The 22,116-nt window shown below is 41.4% G+C and overlaps 1 protein-coding gene across 2 annotated transcripts in view; it reads left to right on the top strand.

Annotated features, from left to right (window-relative positions):
- Nucleotides 1-22,116, top strand: part of CNTNAP2 (contactin associated protein 2) — a 1,640,949-nt gene that overhangs the window by 1,532,407 nt on the left and 86,426 nt on the right. For both annotated transcript variants that reach the window (XM_074945269.1, XM_074945270.1), the window contains exon 21: nucleotides 11,911-12,004. In XM_074945269.1, the coding sequence (XP_074801370.1) occupies nucleotides 11,911-12,004 (94 nt within the window). The remainder of the gene's footprint in view (nucleotides 1-11,910; nucleotides 12,005-22,116) is intronic.

Raw genomic sequence — 22,116 nt, 5'->3', positions numbered from 1 at the left:
GGTCTGTTTACTGTTTTGTTTGCAAACTTTTTGCATATGAACCTTCAACATCCCAGTTTGCTGCAGATGGATTTAGTGACTGGCGGAATACTGTTTTAATTGAACAACATGAAAATAGCACCACTCACAGAGATTCAATGTTGACATATTTAAATCGAAGACAGGGCTTTGGATTGACACAAAAATTGGGAGAAAAAATTAAAGGGGAGCGTGAATACTGGCAACCTGTCTTGCAGCGTGTTATAGCTGTTGTTCAAACATTAGCTGAATGTGGTCTGCCTTTCCAGGGATCAAATGACATATTTGGATCATTGCAGAATGGAAATTTCGTGGGATTGTTGGAGCTTGTGGCTCAGTTTGACCCATTTTTAGCAGGCCATATCTCAAAATATGGGAATGCTGATGAAGGTAACCCATCATACTTATCCAAGACAATAGGTAATGAACTCATTGGTCTAATGAGTAACAAAGTTCGTTCAGCTATTGTGGATGAAATAAGTACTGCTGGGTACTTCAGTTTATCTGTTGACTCTACACCTGATCTTTCACATGCTGATCAATTGAGTATTGTACTAAGATATGTCTCCCACAGATGGAAAACCAGTTGAATGATTTATAACATTCCTCAATTTGAAAAGCCACACTGGTGAAGAAATGGCAAATCAAATACTGCATTATCTGTGCCACGTTTGCAAAATAGATTTCTCAAAGTACAGAGGTCAATCTTATGACAACGCTGCCAACATGTCAGGGTATTATCAAGGAATGCAGAAGAAACTTTTAGAACAGAACAAATATGCCATATTCATACCATGTGCTTCACACTCTCTCAATCTTGTTGGCCTCAGTGCTGTTGATTGTTGTCCAGTGGCGGTAAGTTTTTTCTCAACAGTCCAGTTACTTTATACATTTTTCTCTGCCTCAACACACCGATGGGCAGTTCTTAAAACATATTTGGGCAATGATTGTGTGTTGAAATCTCTTTCTAATACTTGCTGGGAGGCACATGCAGTGGCAACAAGTGCAATTCTGGAGTCCTACTCAAAGATTGTGGATGCATTAGAAAGTATAGCTGAAGACCAGTCACAAAAGGGAGAAACTATACGAGAGGCAGAAAACATTGCAAACAAGATGCAAGAACTAGAGTTTGAATTCATGTTGACCATGTGGAATGAAATTTTACACCACTTTTACCACACAAGTCAAGCTCTCCAAGAAAAAGAATTGGATTTGAAAACATGTGCAGATCTCTGTCAATCATTAGCAGACCACTTACACACTTTGAGGAATGATTTCAAAAGATTTGAAGACATATCAAAAGATATCTTGCCTGACACTAACTACAAAGAAGCCCAGTCCCGCAAGCAAATCAGGAAAAAACAAGCAAATGATAGCAGTGCAACAAAAACAGCATTGAATCCTAGAGACAAATTTCACATATCTACTTACTACTCTATAATTGATATACTTGAAGCTCATATGAAGAGGAGAGGTGAAGTGTACAAAGAAGTATCAAGTAGATTTTCTTTTCTAAACAATATGGACTTATCTGACGAACAATATTCACAAGGTTCCCAAAAGCTAATTGACTCATACCCTGTTGACTTGAACATGAATCTCTGTGGAGAAGTACGGCAGTTCCACTGTTAAATGCACGCAAAGTTTAATGAAACAGGAAAAATGAAATTCAGTCACATTGATCTTCATGGCACAATATTGAAAGACGGAACACGATGTGTATCTCCAAATGTAGAGATCGCACTACATATTTTCCTAACATTGATGATTACTAACTGCTCCGCAGAACGCTCTTTTTCTCAGCTGAAAAGAATAAAAAACCCTCAGAGAACAACAATGTGTCAGGACAGACTTGATTCACTTTCCCTATTGTGTATGGAAGCAGACATGCTTCGTCGAGTCAGCTTCGATGAATTTATCCAGAATTTTGCAATCAGAAAATCTAGAAAGAAGCTATTTTAATTTCAGCATACATGTAAATTTATGTCATTTCAAAAAATAAAATTTTATTTTATGGTATGGTATTGTTTTTATTTTGGATTACATGGGGGGGCACCATAATCTTTTCAGTGCTTAGGGCCTCTAAAGGTCTTAGTCCGGCCCTGGTGGGGGCTTTATAATCATTACTATCCCCACATTTTCCACAGGCTGTGTTCATTATGGAAGATATCTCACTGCTGAGGGTGAACGGGGAATAAAGGGCGTGTTTTCTCCAAGACTTCAGCTTCCGCCCTGGCCCTTATGCAGCTCACCTGTGTGCAGCAATGCCACCCCGCAACTCCCCGTGATAGCAGAGTGGTGCAGGAAAGTCACCCTTAATGAGCCAAGGAACAAAGCAGCTCAATCAAAGAACCTGGGCAGCGGATTGCCCAGTATCTCCATGAGAGTTTTGTGGAGATCTCTGAAGCAGATTCCCATGAAGTGAGAGAGTCAATCAACACCCTGTTCCACCACTCAGACTAGGCATGTGGTGGTATGTGCATCATACAGACACAAGCCTGCTTTCTGCAACCTTCCTGCCCCCAACAAATCACTTCAGTGATTCCCAAAATCAAAGCCACTTACCAGGAGCCTCCTCTCCTGTTTGCGCTTCGCCAAGCTCCGACAGCTGTGACTGGCTAGACTCCTCCAGGGTAGAGAAGAGCTCCTGACTGCATGCATCTCTGACCTCAGAGTCATCCTCTGCCTCTAGGTCCCCCTCCACATTCTCGTCCAAGATTTCCTCCTCCTGGCTCAATTCACTTCAACTGGCATGCGAGCCACCAAAGTATTCACAGTGGCCTTCACAGTGGAAGTGGGGTCGCCACCGAGTATCACGTCCAGCTCTTTGTAGAACCAGCAGCTCGTGGGCGCAGCACTGGAACGGCAGTTTGCATCCCGCGCCTTGTGGTAGGCATTCCACAGCTCCTTCACTTTGACCCTGCACTGCCTCTTTCTGTCATGCATCGTGAAATCTGTCTTTAGGTATCATAATTCCTACAGCTGGGGCGCAGCTGGGACTGGACAGCCTCCTCTCCCCAAATGCTGATGAGGTCCAGCAGCTCGGCAATGCTCCAAGTGGGGGATTGCCTGGTGCATGGAGCAGGCCTTGTCACCTGGAAAGATGCACTGAGACCACTGCTTGCGTCACCGAGCAAACAGGAAGGGGACTTTCAAAATTCCCAAGAAATTTAAGGAGTGGTCCCCTGAGGGCAGGGCAGTAGAGTTCAAACCGATGGCCAGAGAGGCGGGAACAGGCATTGTGGGACACCTCCCGGAAGCCAATCGCAGTGCTGTAATCGACCAGGGTGTCTACACTGGCACCGCAGTGCTGTACCCCGGCACAGTAAGCTGTACGCCTTTAGTCAGAAACTGCGCAGTTTCTGGGCACTAAGTGCCTTGGCAGTGTGTACACCTTGGGAGTTACACCACAGAAAGCTGCGTTACTGCGCAGAAACTTGCCAGTGTAGACAAGGCCTCAATGTCCTAAGGTAGGTCACAATGTTTGGGTTCTCTTTGGCACAATACTGCCACGCCAAGTGGACTTGTATTTCCTTTTATAAACCATTTTCCAGCCTGACTAGCAGATTGTTTACCTCTTTTTAAATGAGGCAGCTTGCTTGCCAGGTGCACTTTCTCAAACTCGCACAGCACTAGAAAATGTCACTCTCATCAGTGCCCCAGCTCCAGTGCATGGAGTTTATTTTTCTTGTGTTAACAGCAAGTTCATATTCAGAATACCTGTCTCTCTAACTTACAGTAATAACCCTGTAGGGTACATTCAGTGTCAGAAATATTTAAATAATCTTCACTCTGACAATAAATCACTACTACATATGTTCTGCGGAGTTGTTTTATCACAACTCTCAGGGGTATCACTTATGAATAAATAGAATAAGAGGTTCACTATTGAGCCCGTTGGTACTCCAGCTAATGCTATAAACATACGTCTGTTGAATACTTGGATACTAACTTATGTCTTTGTGCCAGTCAATCAGAACTTGATTAAAGTCTTTGACATAAATACATATAGGCTTAAAAACAAATGTTTAGTGTGAATGATTTTAGTCGTTGCAATTATGGCCCTCATCACTAATATAGGCATATTTAAACAAAGTAGCAGGGACTCTGTCAAACAGGCTGTACATTACAATTCTCTCATTCAGTGACTGTGAATAAATCAACAGTTATTGCCTCATTAAACTACTGTGTCCTGTTTGTAATGCCACCAACTTCTCAAGAATTGTGTCCAGTGTTAACTGTTGGTCTAGGCTTCAAGAAAACTATTTTAAAAAAATTCATATAGGAAAACATTTGATCTTTTTTTCTTCTGCTTTTTTGATGATGTGGACAAAGTTTAAATCTGCTTATAAAAATTCTTGTCTCTCACCTCTATTAAAATATCAACTACCAGTAGCCATGGCACATTTCCAAGGCTGCATAAGTTCATCTGTAGACAAGAAGAAGCTAAGTAAGACAAATGGGGAATATGTTATCCTAGTAAATGAAAAGTCAGGAGCTGGGCTTTAGGGCATGTAGGGCAAGTTTTATTTGTTTTGACTTCATTAAAGGTTATAATACTTCAGTCGGGTATTTTCCAGATCATAAACAACAGAACAGTTTCTATCTAATATCAAGTTTTTAGTGATGAAATGGTGCATAGAGTTATTCACACATCAATAAAGCCTCTTTTTAAAAAAATAAAAAAAAATCCAAGAAAAAAATCTTCCTATGCTTAGGGCCTGATCCACAGTCCATTGAAGTCAATGAGAGTTTTTATGTTGATTTCATTGGACTTTGGATTATGCCCTTATAGAAAGAATTTCTGTCTTAGGGCTAGACTCATACTTTCTCCCTCTGTCTTCCCGTGCAGTGCCCCAAAAATCAAGATTCCAAATGAGGATAGAATCTGGACACTACACTATTCTGTTATATCTTCCTATTATACTTGTTTTTCCTGTTGTGCTATATAAGAGCTATTAAGTTTGTTACACAAGAAATAAAAACGGGATGTATTTTAATATTAAACAGAATAATACCCAAAGGAACACAGCAAAATGTAATGTTAATGATCAGTTTCCTTATTGGGATATATTTGTAGATTCTCAGCAGGTCTCCAAACCTCCATGCCTTCTTTTAAAGCCATTTCCATGTATGTATTATGTACCCCAGGGCTATGTACCACCCAGCCCAACAAATTTCTACCGGAACACGTTCGCCATCCTATATAAGCTTCATGAAATATATGAATGTCGTTCGAAAATAATATCAGTGTCTGGCATTAAATCTAACATACTCCCATCTACAGTTTGCAAAATGAGACTGCTTTCTAAAGTTCTTATATTAAAACATTTTTCTTCTCTTGGGCCTATATTTTGCAGCTTAAATTTTCCAGACGCATTAAATAACCATTTGCAAGTGGTGCATACTCTTGTATTTCTGAAACCATGGAGTCTGATATCTGAAACCCACCTCACAATGAACTGTTCTTTTACACCCATCCACATATACTCAAATCTCACTCATTCTTCTTTCAGGCCAACAGCCAAAACAGGCCAGATGTTTGGAACACTGGAAACCCTGGTTCTGGTCTCACCAAAGTTTTATCTTTTTCTATGAAGCTACTGTTTTACCTCTGGGGAAAAAGCTCCAGCAGCTCCCCCCACCAGAGCCTTTCCTTGCCACAGCCAAAGGCTCCAGCAGTGGGGAGCTGCCGAGCCTTTCTCTGTCTTTCACTGTGGCACGTAGCCACCTGTACCCTACACACCACTGCAAATGTAGATAAGGTCTAAGAGTTAGGCCAAGATTTTCAAATGATGTTGGATGACTCAGTGTTTGAAACGGCTCAGAGGAGTTGCACTTCTAGAATGTGCTGAGCGCTCACCCTCTAGAAATCAGGCTCCATTAAAAGGGCTCAAGCCTGTATGCAAAAAATGAGCCACCCAAAATCAATGGTCACTTTTGAAAAACTTGGCATTCATTTATGTACGTTTTCAAAATTCTTCCTTAAGACCACGTCACAAAACACTGGCTCTCACCTGATACACTGTATGCAGAAAGATAATTTATATAATATATTTCATACAATAAAAACATGTGTGTTTCTCTGTCTGTGAGCTCATTATATTGACATAATGCTATTGTGACTACATGCCCAGAAAAAGTCAAAAATATTCTCAGAAATAAGGTTAAAAGCCTAAAAATCAATGTATAAAATAAACATAACCAGAAATAGATCCACATTTTACATTATATGACAATACATACTGGACAAATTAATGTCCCACTAGCATTGTCTTTGAGCACAAAGGGTCACACTCTTTAATTTTAATAGCCTGGCATTAAATAGTCTATTATTGCTTCTGTTAACATTTGACATAAAGTTCATCAATTAAACATAGGGAAAAAGAGCCCACAGTGATCTGAAATTACCATAATGTTATTTCAGTTGATGGTGGCCAAGGTAAAGAGTTAATTTAAGATAAAACAGGGACCTGTTCTCACATTAGTGCTCCTGTTACATTATGAGACCAACATTTAGAAACATACCTAATTATTAAGCCTTCATCTGAGTTTGCATATTTTCCACATATTGGGCCAGCTGCTATAAACCATTGACTTCAGTGGTGCTGCAGCAGTTTACATGAGCTAAGGATCTAGTCAATTTTTTTTAAGGGGAGGGGTGGGACCTTGTGTGTTTAATTTTTAACTGCAATGCATCCTATGCTGATTGCATTTCCAATTTAAATCAATGTGAAAAGCTTTTATTATAAGTGAATGCAGTTAATCCCTTTGGAAGAAGACTGTAATAGCCTAAGCAGTAGTTCTTAAATCAGTGTATAGCCCTGGAGAAGAAAATCTGGAGCCTTACTTAAAACAAATAATAATTACATCTATATAGCAAATTTCGTCTGAATATCTAATACAACTGTTAATTAAGCTTCACTACATCCCTGTTTGTTCCATATCCATTTTGCACGTTGTCAAACTGAGCCACACAGAGGTTCAAGGATTTACTCAGAGTCACAGAACAAGTTCCTAGGTTCAGTCACATACAGTCGCGGATCCAGTACTTGAACCTGCTCTCATTGAAGCCAATGGCAAAACCCCATTACCTTCAGAAGTGCAAGATCAGGCCTCAAATTGGTGGTAGAGCCATTATTGAACGGTAGTCTACTCACCACGCCATAATGAGAAAATGTGGCTGTGAAACTCTGTTGGTGGGCCAAATCTTGTTGTGCTCACTCAGTTTTTGCTCAGGCCTCATGCAGGCAACGTTTTCATAGCAGTCAATGGGAATTCTACTGGAATAAGGACTGATTAAAAACCGAGTAAGGACTTCTGGGTTTGGACTGTTTGTTGTGACATGCTCCAACACCACCTTGAATACTCACAGGTATGTGGTAGGAAACAGTCATGTATCTGGATATATTCAAGATAATTTTGAGATTAAAGCAGGATACCTGGGTTCTACTCTTGGCTCTGCCGTGAAAGATAGCAATAACACATTGTCCAAGAAAAGGTGACATTATTAGATCAGAAGAACGTATAGAGAGCCTCTTCTCCTCTACCCTGAATAAGTAGGAGGGAAGGACCTCTACGTAGGGCTCAGGAGAGCATTAGGTAGTGACCCTGGCCTCTGCCAGCCCCAAGGGGATCTGGTCTACCCAAACGATTAGTTTACACTGCATTCTACTTCATGTGCGAGCCAGGTATGCTCATTGCTTTTTTGCAAAAGACCAGTAAAGTGCACCAGCAGCGAGCGCAGAGCATGAGTTACATTATCAAAGTGAGTAATTATCTAAAAGAAATGGAATTTTATTGAACTTCTCCCTAACCAACAGCAACTTCCAATAAAGGCGGCCTTGTTGGCTTGATTCGACTTGAGAATTGAAGCTGAACATTTTCTCCCAGTTTGGTTTGTACTGTGTGCACAATCTTGCTGTGTATTTATATTCAGCTCAAATGCAATTAATTATTTTTAAAAGAAAAGAAGCTGTAATGAAAACTCATAAAGATAATCAAGAAACTATAATTTAACACATATTCATGATGCCATCCTATGTATATGGAAATTATGTATTTTGTATTCATTAAATAATGCAATATTCTTTTCAAATAGCATGTGCTAATAATATTTCCTTTTCTGTTATGAGTCTTGATCCACATTAGACTGAGATAATGGCTATATTTCTTCTGATGATCACAAGCAGTTTAGTTCTAGCAGCTGATACCTGAACAGCCACTGGATGGCAATAGAGAATCAGTTTTAGAAAGAATCCAGTCCTTCCAAGTGCCTGTGTTTTTCCACTGAATGCATCCAATGAAGCGAGCTGTAGCTCACAAAAGCTTATGCTCAAATAAATTTGTTAGGTGCCTAAGGTGTCACAAGGTCTCTAAAGTGCCACAAGTACTCCTTTTCTTTTTGCGAATACAGACTAACACGGCGGCTACTCTGAAACCTGTGTTCCTTTAGTCACCGACCTATAAATGTCCTGGATTAGATTCTTTTAAAATTGTGTTTTCTTTTCTAAGATTGTTCAAATAGAACACAGACAAATAATAAAAATAAGAGAAAAGAAATCTCACCACTGACCTACCTTTGATTCCTTAAGCACCATATATACTATTTGCCCACTAGCTGAACAACATTCCCCTTAATTCATAGTGTCAAACAGGGGAAGGGCACAATTCACAAATTTTGGGTCTGGATGCAGCTCAGAACTTCCCCCAGGGGTTCAGGAGCTAGTGTAGTGGGCTGATTTCATGTATAATCAGAAATCTTTTCTTTATTCCTGCACCCACGAAAGAATCATAAAATCTAATTTCTCTGGATTTAAAGTAAAGGCTAATTCTAACCATCTATTTCAGTCATTTTCCCATATTCCTTTTTCTCTAGGGGAAGTAAAGGGGGGATTTAAATAAGCTGAGTTGAGCTTTGGTGAGGAGATCCATGAAGACATCTGAAACTTGCACTTTTGGATTTCTTCACCTACTTTTTCAGTTTTTACTTAAATTTGAACATTTCCATGCAGATACCAACAGCAAAATTTCACCAGCTCAACCTCAAAGTACATGGCATGGGCTCATATGTAGGTCTGCCACTAACTCCATGCATTGAGCAGACTGAGAAACAGATTACACAATCTGCCTCTTGGTTCCCCCGATCCCTGGCACAGCTGTACTGGCCAGCACTCTGGATGGAAGAGGCAGAGCCAACGTTTGGGTTTCTCCGAATCCCTACCTCCCTGCATGAGAGAGAGAATAGAATCTCCCTCCCACACTGTTCTCCATGAAACAAGTAGCTGGTGCAGGGATGTAAGGGGAATTCCTCACTCCTCTGCATTCTATCCTAGGCAGCACAGGCACACCACGTATAATTGAGGTTGTCTGACACGTCCCATTACAAAACCTGTTTTCAGTTACTTGTAACTTTGCCAAACTTAAACTGTTCTGGGAGAAATTTCCCATGCCAGGTGTCAGCCTCGAGTAATTTTTGTGGTAGTTTCAGCTAAAATGGTTAGGGAGAAATATGTTATTTTGCCTATGTTAAAAATATTCTCACAGCCATTTCATTGAGACGGTATAATGACCCCATGCTTCATCATGTTTTGCTTTGGTAGGGTTTTGGGTGAGGAGGATGTTGTTTTGTTTTAAATGTACACACTACAATCTGTTTATATTAGAGAAGACCAGGTCAAAGAAGTATGCCTGGCACGTGGAGTGGAAGGTGATGAGATTTGTGATGGTCCATAGTTCCTGTGGGACTTCATTACACAGTTTGAGATTCGCCCCCAAGAGAGTTCCATTGTGCCTGAGGAGCAGAGTTGGTGAACACAGTCTTCACCCCAGATCATGAGGCAGCCTTTTAGATATGCTGGGCCCAGCTCATTGAGCACCTTGAAGATAAGGACCAAGATGTTGAAGTAGACTTGATATTCTATGGGAAGGCAGCATAGATAGCAGAGGACCAGTCTGATGTGCTGGCAGTAGTCCATGTTGCTGAAGAGATGCACTGCAGCATGCATATGCAGAACAGGCCGTACTCTGTCCCTATATAACAAAATAGAGATTTCCCTTGGATTCATCAAGGGGTTGATTCTTCCACACATGGAACTCGCACTAAAGTCAAAAGGAGTTTCACCATGCAACAGGCTGGCAGGATTGGTGCCTAACATTTTTTGATAAAGATGCTCACACTGAATCGTAATTTAATTTCACTTTTCTTTCCCGGTACATTATCCAGCTATAATTAGCTCTGTGGAGCAGGGATTATGTTTTTGTTATATGTTTGTACAGTTACTAGCACAACGGGGTCCATGCCTGGTGCTCTTAGGCGCTCCCACAGTACAAATAAATATAATAGGTGTCCTAGTGATCTCAGACGTATAGATCCCACAGCTAGAATTCTGTGCTACAGTAAAATGAAATATTTAGACAGTGCTTTTCCTTGATGGGTGATGGAGATGGGAGAGTTCAAAGGAAATGTTAGCCAATTTCAAAATAAAGTACAGTGCTTCTGGGCCAGATTATCTTCCCACTGATAGTGCTTTTACTTCAGTGGAGTTATCCCCGATTTACAGAAGCACAAGTCAGAGGAAAACCAGGAAAATTAGTTCTATTCTGGTTACACACACAGGTGAGCGTGATTCTCCTCCCACAGGAGAATGAATCAGAAACAATTCTCTTGAAGTCAGTGGTGTTAGACTAATGTAAAACCAGTTGTGAGAGACTGAAAAATCAGACCTTGAGTAATTATTTCAACAAGCTGTTCCTGGCATACCTCTCTCAAATCTTTGTTAGTTCAGTAACCAGGTGACTGTGATGATGACAACACTGAGTGCAGCACTGTTTTGGATTCCTAACTCAGATTTAAGCCATTACCATTTGTCTCCTGAAAGAAGAGGGGTGTATTTTCCTCACCTGAAACTCACATTAATGTTTATGAAAATTATGCATGTGATGCTAGATGCCAGATTCCCTTTTACCATGGAAACTAATATCAAGTACATAATTTACTGTGTGCTTGTTGGCACCTGCTGTGGTTTATGTCGCAATCCAATTTTATTTTTAACTCTTTGTCTTCATCTGCTTATAACTCTGGAAAAAAACCCTTCTCTTAGACTGAAATAATTATTGCTAACTTCTCTTAGACTGTACATGCCCCATCTCAGCTGAAAGGTGAACTTTTTCTTCTTGCAAGTCTGAGAAAATCTGTTCAGCCATTTTTGCATTATGTGAGACTATAAACAAATTATAATTTGCCTAAGGTAAGAAAATACTGCTACAATCTTTTCCATGCAGATAACTCAAAAATGGCTGACGTTAAGACTTTAACCTGGTGTGTACATCCATGACTAAGCTTTAAACAGCTGGTGAATAGTAAAGTTATGTGCAATTGAAAAGCATTTCTGAACGTGCTCACAGAGGTTTTTCTACAGGTCTTATAACATCACCAATGCATTTTCTTCCTTCCCAGTTTAATAAGCACAAGAGCTTCTGCTCTGAGGCTCTTGCTTGGATAGTTTGCGTAAGGAAGCTAGAAAAGTTAGTTCCCAGTAGTTGTAGTTCTTTGAGAGTATTGCCTGTGTATAGTCACATTTGTGGAAATAATTGTGCTTGCATTCACACACCTCCCATTTTAATTCATGTGCAGGCTTCTGAGAGTATAAAAGGAGTATCCCGAACTACCCTTCATTTACCTCTGACCACTGACGGTGCAATGAATTCCTTGCAAAACAGTGGCTTGACCTTGGCTCTCAAGGGTACTGTCACTGTTATCACAGATAAAACAAGAGCATCCAGAAACAGAGATCTAAATGGAGCTATAATCTCCATAAGGAAGACCTGATTCACTAGCAGGGTAACAGGGTACGGTTCTAAAAGTCTCCTCTTGTTTTTTACTTTCCCCAGCTTGATCATTATCCTCCAGCAAGTTACAGCCTGCCGACCGCATCTGACACTCAGTTCAACTCCCCAAAGGCGCTCTTCCTGGGAAAAGTTATAGGTGAGATTACGTTTTAATAATTTATTTTTATTAGACATTTTCAGACAGAAAAAATATATATAAGCACATGAGATTGTGATGTTCATAGTGTCTGCAGTAAGACACCCTTTGGACATCTCATTTTTTACTAGAGAGACCGTGATGTTTTGGTTAAGTGGGATATCCATCAGGTGGGGGTACTACGCTGTTATTGCAAAGGACAAGGGGACACATAGATAAACCAGGGATAGAGTAGGCTGTGGCTAATATATACAGAATGTAGATCATATATAAAGTTCTAGGGAACGTCATTTGGGACAGTACAATTGCACAGTTTCTGTCACCATTCAGATTTGCTGAGGGGGAAGGGGTCAATAGGACTTATGCTGCTTTGCAGTGAAGTATGGGAAATATTTAGGAAATTTGGAGCAGTATCTTTTATTGTGAATTCATTGCCCACACTATTATGGCTCATTTTCAGAGGTAGTAGCTACTCACAAATGTCACAGAACTCAATGGGATTTTCAGGTGCTCAGCACCATTTGAAATTCAAGCGATTACTTTCTGTAAACCTTTTACTTAGCCACAATAGTTTGGATTATAGTGAAGAGTCAGACTCAAAACATCATGAACTTATGTTTTCTTTCTGTAACACCATAATTTAAATGGTAACTTAAATGGTAAACCACATGGAATGTAGGTTGCCCCACAAACAGAATCTGTATGTAAGCTTCTTACCTGAAATGATTGTATCTCTACCGTATTTCCAGCCTGTTCTTCTGTCAAGGTGATATAAGGAAGGCCCTATAAAAGTTAAATTTTATATTCTTTGGGGACCAAATGAGATGTGAGGGGAAAAGGACTTTTGAAGAGGAAAGGAAATCAACTACAGAATTTTATAATGACATATTTTTTCCATTTGCTTCATTTTTAGTCTAGTTTACCTTATTTTGTGACTTTCTGGGAAGCTGGATGTCAGTGTAAGGTTCTCTTTGGTTTAAATCAAGCAAATCTAGGCTAACATTGGAGCTGAATCCAAAACTCAGCTTTTATTAATTCTTCTGCTTTTAGGCTCAGTAAAACAGAATAAAAATGAACAGTCAGAATAACTGTAAGTTGTGAAATGGGACATGAACAATGATTTTGGTGCTCAGCCACATGAATGCAATATGTTACAGTAGACTATCTAGTCTCATCTTGCTGACAATATAAAACTTGAGTGACTGTACTGCTCTCTGAATATTTCCATCTTATAGAGCTAAATTACGGCACACAGGACAGTCTGAAATTTAGAGCTCCTAGTGCCCATTCTACTGGACAAATCCTAGGTCCATTTAATCATCAATAGAATAGGCACAGGATGCAAGAGATGAGGTGTAGTCGCTCAGCAGCTGTAATCTTGGAGTGGCTCAGGGCTTGTCTACACTGGTAAGTTTCTGCGCAGTAAAGCAGCTTTTTGCACTCAAACTGCAGACATGTACATACTGCCAAGCCCCTCTGTGGGCAGAAACTCCTCAGTTGCAGCACTGCAGAAAAACCACCTCAACGAGAGTCGTAAGGCTATTTGTGCAGAGGCTCCAGTGCTCTATTGCCAGTGTAGACACTTGATTGCTTTCTGCACTGTAATTGGCCTCCGGAGCTGTCCCATAATGCCTCACGTGCCCTCTCTGCTCATCGTTTTCAACTTGGCTGCCCTGGAGACATGTGCTCCTCCCCTTTCAAAGCACCATTTTTGACAGATGTTGCGTGCTGTGCTGATCTGCTCCGGGACACAAAGCAAACGATTAATGTGGAATGCTCGTGCTGTTGGACACAGAGGCAGGTGTGCGTGTGTGAGAGAGAGAGATTGCTGTGCAGAGAGCCCAGGGAGGGAGGTGGGGGCTGATGTCGGGGTTTCCCCCTCCCCCTGCCTCAGGGCTGGTTGCTTTCTGCCACTGTCTGAACTTACAAGACAGCATGCTGACACACTCCCCCCCCCATACACACACACACTCCCTGTCACACACACTCCCCTTCACACACACACACACACACACACTTCAGTTGAAAAGCAGTTGGCAATGTAATAGGATGCCCATGGAACAATGGGATTGGGAAACCTGCATCATGTGATGCTGTGCCTGCCCCATGAGGCATTGTGAACCCTTCCCAAAGCACCCTGCAGCCAGTTGTGCAGTGAGATAGCTGCCATAATGCACTGCTGTCTTTGCCATTGCAAGAGCTTCTAATGTGGATACGCTCCACCATCACAAGGAGCACAGTGTGGACACGAAACAGCGGTTTAATTCCAGCAGTTTAATAAAAGTGTTATCATTTGTGGTGCAGAAACTTGCCAGTGTAGACATACCCTTACATAGGGTGGCTGGGAGCTAATCTCTTCTCCCCAAACATGCCCTGTGGAGGTTCTGCTAACAACAACAAACTGACAAAACCAGTGCCTGATAATATATATATATTGGTGGAAGATAAGGTGTGGATCACCCGAGGGGAATTCCTGGCCTCCTCACTCCACCCTGATTGCTTCATGTGAGTGGTTTGTTGCCACAACGGCTCCTTTGTCTCTCTGGGCTGACAGCTATTTCCAGACATGTCAGCTGTCTAGGCTGCTCAGATTTAGAAAACCATTAGACTATGGTGGTACTGCTTCCACGATGCAATCTTCTAAAGCCTGACTCTAGTCCTGAGAAGTTGGATGGATGAGGAAGCCTTATGTGGCCCCAGGAATGTACATCCTCATTACATATGGGAAAAGCTTGGGGAGAACGTGAAAAAAGATATGAGAGAGAAAATACAGGGACGGAAGTATCATAGAGAAAACATTGTAGGGGGAAAGGAAGATAAGGAGGCAGAGGGAAAGAAAAGTTAGGACACTAAACATTACAGGCAGAGATGTACCATACTCTATGGGGGAAGAGTGAAGAGGAAAAATTGGATTGAAGCCAAGAAGAGAGAGAGAGAGATTATATGAAAGTTACAGTTTTAAGAGTATTAAATGGAAAGGTGATTGGCAGTACCCAATAAACAGGACATTCTCTTATATCTTTAAATTGCAGGGTCTTGGGAGGCAGGCAGTCTTAGATAGCGTTACAACATTTTTCACCCTACTTAGTGGTGTTAGTCCTGGGGCTGATGAATGATGGGTAGATTTTCCAAGCCCTGCAACTAGCTTGGAGACCAGCCAGCTCTATCCCACAGATGCCACAGGGTCAGTATTATTTCCTTTGTCAAGTTTTAGTGCTGTCCTCCTTAGGTTCTCTCTTAGCATTCCTCAAGCACAAACTGCAAGAATTGAACCGGTAATGAAGCTTTTTCATCTAGGTCACTTGCCTGAATCCAGCTTATGTTGGCAGGGACTGAAAATCATTGCCACCACCTCACAAGCGTTTGATCTATATGAAAAGAGATATTGACTTAGCCTGGTTTCTGGGTACCTACATCACAAAAATCACCTCCACATTTGACTCCTTGCAAGTAATAATAGAGGCTTCAAGGACTGGATGGGCATACGTTACTACCCTCTGACTCCTGTGTGTATTCCATCCAAGTCAGAGTTGCGGCACATTGCCGGGATAGTGTGGGGAAGCCTACATTCCACCTGTCCATGATGTTCCCGCTATGGAGCGACATAGAAGAGATCAGTCTGCAGTAATGTCATTACATTCACTGATATTTTTCAGAGTAACCCAACTTGACCCCATCTTTTTTTGCTCTTCTTAGCAGAGTTCATCAAGTCTAGTTTGCCTAATTTCGTTCATGTGTCAGGGAAATGCATAATATTTGTGAGTGGTTCTAGTCTGGATTCCTTCTTCTTTTCAAATTTGACAGGCTAAAAACATGGAATTAAACTGAGTTCCAAAATGATGAGTTGGCTCTCTGTAAGATGTACAGACTAATAAACATAATACTGATAACATCCACCATATAGATATATGTGGTGAAGTCGCAGATTTTCCTTCTCATTAGATGCATTCAGGGCATAATGAAATCACCACAAACGTTGGTTAAATCAGTAAAGTGAGAGAAAATGTTAAAAGATAGGAACAGGCAGGGTGCCTGGAAGACCTTGGAAAGGTATTGGGGTCAAGTGGAATATATATGGTCTATGTTTTCATGTGCTATTATGAGAATCAAAAACAGTTTCCATGTTTTTTGAAATGTTATGTATCATCTGTCATTATAAATTATATTGTGTATGTTGCTCTGCATCCTTTGATTGATGGTATTGCTTTGCCTTTTTAGTGTTTTAAGTTTATTTTTATCTGTTAGGAAAGTGCTTCTTTGCTTATTCTGTTTAGATTGACTGTCTCTTCAAAATGGGACATTTTATTAAATAAAAGAATATCAGAGCCAGAGAAACAAAAAGAATGCACTGTGCATGCCAAAACAAAACAAAAATCTCTGGAGAGCCCCTGACTCACTGGTACAATTGTTGCACCACAGCCAATTGCCATTGATCAGATTGACTAACAACTGCCAAGGGGAATGCTGAGTGAGGGGAGTGGAAATCAAGGTTAACATTGTTACGTGTGTTCAGCACAGTTTGAAGGGCACACTACTGGCAGAATCTAGTGTTTTTAAAGCTCCTAATTGCTACATTATCCTCGCTAGAAGCAGTTCCAGTGAACCTGGAGGGAGTCTCACCTAACAGAGGTGTGTATACAAAGGTGATTGTCTATACATCATCATATGTACAGTTTGTAACGTCCTACATTCCATCTAGAAACAGGGTTATAGTTGAGAGGCAGAGTGTTTTATTTTTGTTTTTGTTTTGTTTTTCATCGATGATACTCAGTCTTAATTATCTCTGTTCTGTTGGATTTGATGCTTTCTTGTCTTGAAAGGTGAAGATGAAGCTATATTTACAAAGCCGGCTTGTGATTTTGTGGAGCATTTTGGAACCATCCTACTGAGAAACAGTCCTACCTGTCTTTTCTTCTTCTTCTTTCTTCTTCTTCTTCATCTCGTTTTTTTACTACGTTTATTTGCAGAGAAACAGCATATCCTGCCAGCTTTTCTTCCTATGACCGTGTCACAGTTCAGGGCAACTGCACCTGTAGTGGTTTCCCTGTAGTGGTTCAGCAAGAACACCCACACTCAGGCTTCTGGCTTCTAGACTTTGCCTTTCTTGGATGGAGACATGCATCTCTCTCCCTCCTGACTGGGGTATTTCTAGGCTGAATGATTCTCTACTTTCACTGTGTTATTCCTAGAAAAAGGCAGTCTGCTTAAGCTTCCGGCTTTACTTCCCTCCTCAGAAATGGTACACAGTGTAATTACTACGCTTATAAGTATACGCTTATGCTCAAATAAATCTGTTAGCCTTTAAGGTGCCAAAGGACTCCTTGTTGTTTTTGTGGATACAGACTAACACAGCAACCCCCTGATACTTGACACCATGCAAGGCACTAAATGTAGCCATATGGAGTGGAAATCCATCAACCTCAACAAAAAACTTGCACAGATACAGACAGACATCATCTTCCTCTCCAAGTGCAAACAGATGGACATCATACCAAATGGACTGAAGGTAAAAAATCCACTGCAATCAACATACTACACTGACTATGGTGAGAGACTGCGCCACACACTCTCAAAGAAACTGAGGAACCACCTGATCAGCATCCTGTACAGCAGACAGGAGAAGATCAAGAATGAGCTCTCAAAACTGGACACTCTCATACAAAACCAACCTTCCACACAAACTTCCACGTGGCTGGACTTTACAAAAACGAGACAAGCCATTTACAACACCCACTTCACTTCTCTACAGAGGAAAAAGGACAGTAAACTATCTAAACTCCTACATGCCACAGGGGGCTACAACAGTGGTACCCTCAACTCACCTAACAAAATTGTTAATCTATCCAACCACAGACTTAGCCCAGCAGAAGAGTCTGTCCTATCTCGGGGACTCTCTTTCTGCCCCACCACCCCCACGAACATGGTACTGTTCTGCAGTGATCTGGAAGCCTACTTTCATCGTCTCCGACTTAGGGAATATTTTCAACACACCACTGAACAGTGCACTGACCCACAGGAACCCTCCTACCAACACTACAAGAAGAAGAATTCTGTGTGGACTCCTGACGGTCGAAATGACAGACTGGACTTCTACATAGAGTGCTTCCACAGACGAGCACAGGCTAAAATTGTGAACAAACAGCATCACTTGCCCCATAACCTCAGCCGTACAGAACGCAACGCCATCCACAGCCTCAGAAACAACTCTGACATTATGATCAAAGGGGCTGACAAAGGAGGTGCTGTAGTCATAATGAACAGGTCGGATTATGAATCAGAGGCTGCCAGGCAACTCTCCAACACCACATTCTACAGGCCACTATCCTCTGACCCCACTGAGGAGTACCAAAAGAAACTACACCATCTGCTCAAGAAACTCCCTGCTACAGCATGGGAACAAATCTACACGGACACACCCCCAGAGCCCCGACCAGGGGTATTCTATCTGCTGCCCAAGATCCATAAACCTGGAAACCCTGGATGCCCCATCATCTCAGGCATCGGCACTCTTACAGCAGGATTATCTGGCTATTTGGACTCTCCGCTCAGACCCTACGCTACCAGCACTCCTAGCTATCTTCAAGGCACCTCCAACTTTCTGAGGAAACTACAATGATCTTCCTGAAAACTCCATCCTGGCCACCATGGATGTAGAAGCTCTATGCCAATATTCCACATGAGGATGGACTACCAGCTGTCAAGAACAGTATCCCTGATGAGGCCACGGCACACCTGGTGGCTGAGCTTTGAGACTTTGTCCTCACCCACAACCATTTCAGATTTGGGGACAACTTATACCTTCAAGTCAGTGGCACTTCTATGGGTACCCGCATGGCCCCACAGTATGCCAACATCTTTATGGCTGACTTAGAGCAACGCTTCCTCAGCTCTCGTCCCCTAGCACCCCTCCTCTACTTGCACTACATTGATGAAATCTTCATCATATGGACCCATGGGAAGGAGGCCCTTGAAGAATTCCACCTGGATTTCAACAATTTCCACCCCACCATCAACCTCAGCCTGGACCAGTCCACACAAGAGATCCACTTCCTCGACACTACAGTGCAAATAAATGACGGTCACATAAACACCACCCTATACCGGAAACTTATTGACCGCTATACTTACCTACATGCCTCCAGCTTCCATCCAGGACAAATCACACAATCCATTGTCTACAGCCAAGCCCTAAGATATAACCAAATTTGCTCCAATCTCTCAGTCAGAGACAAACACCTACAAGATCTTTATCAAGCATTCTTAAAACTACAATACCCACCTAGGGAAGTGAGGAAACAGATTGACAGAGCGAGACGGGTACCCAGAAATCACCTACTACAGGACAGGCCCCACAAGAAAAATAACAGAACACCACTGGCCATCACATACAGCCCCCAGCTAAAACCTCTCCAGCACATTATCAACAATCTACAACCTATCCTGGAAAACGATCCCTCACTCTCACAGACCTTGGGAGACAGGCCAGTCTTCGCTTACAGACAGCCCCCCAACCTGAAGCAAATACTCACCAGCAACTACACACCATACCACAGAAACACTAACCCAGGAACCAATCCCTGTAGCAAACCTCGTTGCCTACTCTGTCCCCATATCTACTCTAGTGTCACCATCAGAGGACCCAACCACATCAGCCACACCATCAGAGGCTCATTCACCTGCATGTCTACTAATGTGATATATGCCATCATGTGCCAGCAATGCCCCCCTGCCATGTACATTGGCCAAACCAGACAGTCCCTGCATAAAAGAATAAATGGACACAAATCAGACATCAGGAATGGTAACACACAAAAGCCAGTGGGAGAACACTTCAATCTTCCTGTACATTGCATAACAGATTTGAAAGTAGCTATACTTGAACAAAAAAACTTCAGAAACAGACTTCAAAGAGAAACAGCAGAACTAAAATTCATTTGCAAATTTAACACCATTAATTTGGGCTTGAATACGGACTGAGAGTGGCTGGCTCATTACAGAAGCAGCTTTGCCTCTCCTGGAATTGACACCTCCTCATCTATTGTTGGGAGTGGACTCATCCACCCTGATCGAATTGGCCCTTAATTCCATAAGACCTGCCCAGGATATTGAAGGATACTGTCATATCTGTCACAGATCATTTATATCCAGTCAGAGACTGGTACTTGGACAGCACCTACCACAATGTGAACCCAGTCTCAATTGAAGGTGCTATCACAATACAAATGATTAATAAAATAGTCAGCAAATGCCTCCTTTTTCTCATAATTGGCCTTAATATTGTGTGCTGTCAAGTCAGGAGAATTACATTAGAAACATAGAAACAAGCAAAAATTATTGAATTGCAAATGTAATTAGAGAGCATATTTTTCCATTTAAATTGAAGATTTCTCTGTGTTCCAGAAATAATTACTGAGTCCTTGAAATAATAAATCCTAGAAAATGTAGGCAAGTACTTTTGCTAAAAGCAAATGTACAGAGATTTGAAATACAATAATAGAAGATAGTGTTTATTCTTTGCAGAAGCCTGAAAATAAGGGGTTTGAACTTGTATCCTTACTCCTTAGGTGAAACTGGTTAAATTGAACTGATCATTTTTTACTGTCTCTACAACCCTCTGAATATCCCAAGAAGGATTATGACTTCAGGTGGCCAACAAAGGAGAAGGAGGCAACGAATAGTTGGAAACAAGATCCTATTTTTATGTAAATGTCTCTAATAATAAAAAAAGGGCAATGGAAAATTAGATGATATTTATAACCAGAATAGTCCTTAATCAGCCAGTTTTCAAAAAAATGTTCCAGTAGACATCAGCACAGCTTTCATCCCTTATTTAATAACAGTGAGACTTTGAAGATTAACACGATGAGATAAAAGCAATGAGGTTACTGTCAAAATTCTTGGCTCTATGAAAGATAAAAAGAACAAAAAATAGAACAATGAAAGGTTGTTCTCAGAGTAGATATGGGTCTGATCCATGGAATTGCAGGGGTGTTTGGATTCAGGGTGAAAGTTTGGGCCCATTAGTGAGATAGAACCGAGCAGTGAGGTTCAGTTCCAGATCTCAAAGTCTTCAAAGTGTGACAGGTTTTGGATGTGGTGTTCTGGTCCATGCCCATCTCTAGTTATGAGGCCTATATGACCTTCAGTAGTTTGAATCTTTAGAAAACTAAAACCATGGCTTGTACCATGTTATTTGAAGAAACTAATATCTTTCTCTTTCACAGGTAGCGAGAGAGAACTAGCTACAGAAAATTACCCCTGTTTTTGTAAAATAGTCATTCTAGATTTTAAAAAAAAGAGCCATAGTTTGAGGGTTCTCTCAATAGGGATCACACAAAAAAATGTAGACCAGATAGTGGTGGTTGAGTAGGATGCCGCGGGGAACAGGAATTTGTCCTTGGACTGCTTTTCTTTATTAATGAAGTACAGAATGCTTTTAAACTGGTTTCTTGTCAAAAGTGAAAGGAAGAAGTTAAAAAGCAATCCATATAGAAACACTAAACAATCTAAGAAGTCAAAAAACAGACACACAAGCCCTAGCTGGTTGACCAACAGCATCTCAACTCAGAGCTTCCCCGACAGAGCTCTCTACAGTCGAGTCCCAAGAGACTCCTTTTATTGCCACATCTCCTAGCTTTTTTAATGCCTAGTGATGAAGGACTTGGGTGAACAGCAGCCGGCTAAAGCTGAACCCATTCAAGACTGAGGTCTTGCTGGGAGGAAGATGGAAGTACTTTGAAGAACTTACCTCCTCTATTACATCCCCTGCATACCTGGGACTGACTACCTCTCTGGGTGGGCTTTTTGCTCCCTTGTGTATGGACACACCTGAAGGTAACTAGGGTCTGATGGAGATGTGGCAATAAAAGGAGTCTCTTGGGACTCGACTGTAGAGAGCTCTGTCAGGGGAAGCTCTGAGTTGAGATGCTGTTGGTCAACCAGCGAGGGCTTGTGTCTCTGTTTTTTGACTTCTTAGATTGTTTAGTGTTTCTATGTGGATTGCTTTTTAACTTCTTCCTTTCACTTTTGACACTTTTCCCTGTCAAGTGGACCATGAGCTATTATGGCAAAAGCTAGCAAAACCCAGGATGAATCATATCCTGTGTTTGTAA

The sequence above is a fragment of the Natator depressus genome, chromosome 2, assembly GCF_965152275.1.
Source record: "Natator depressus isolate rNatDep1 chromosome 2, rNatDep2.hap1, whole genome shotgun sequence".
NCBI classification, from domain to species: domain Eukaryota; kingdom Metazoa; phylum Chordata; order Testudines; family Cheloniidae; genus Natator; species Natator depressus.
This window is presented reverse-complemented; position numbering and strand designations above follow the sequence as displayed.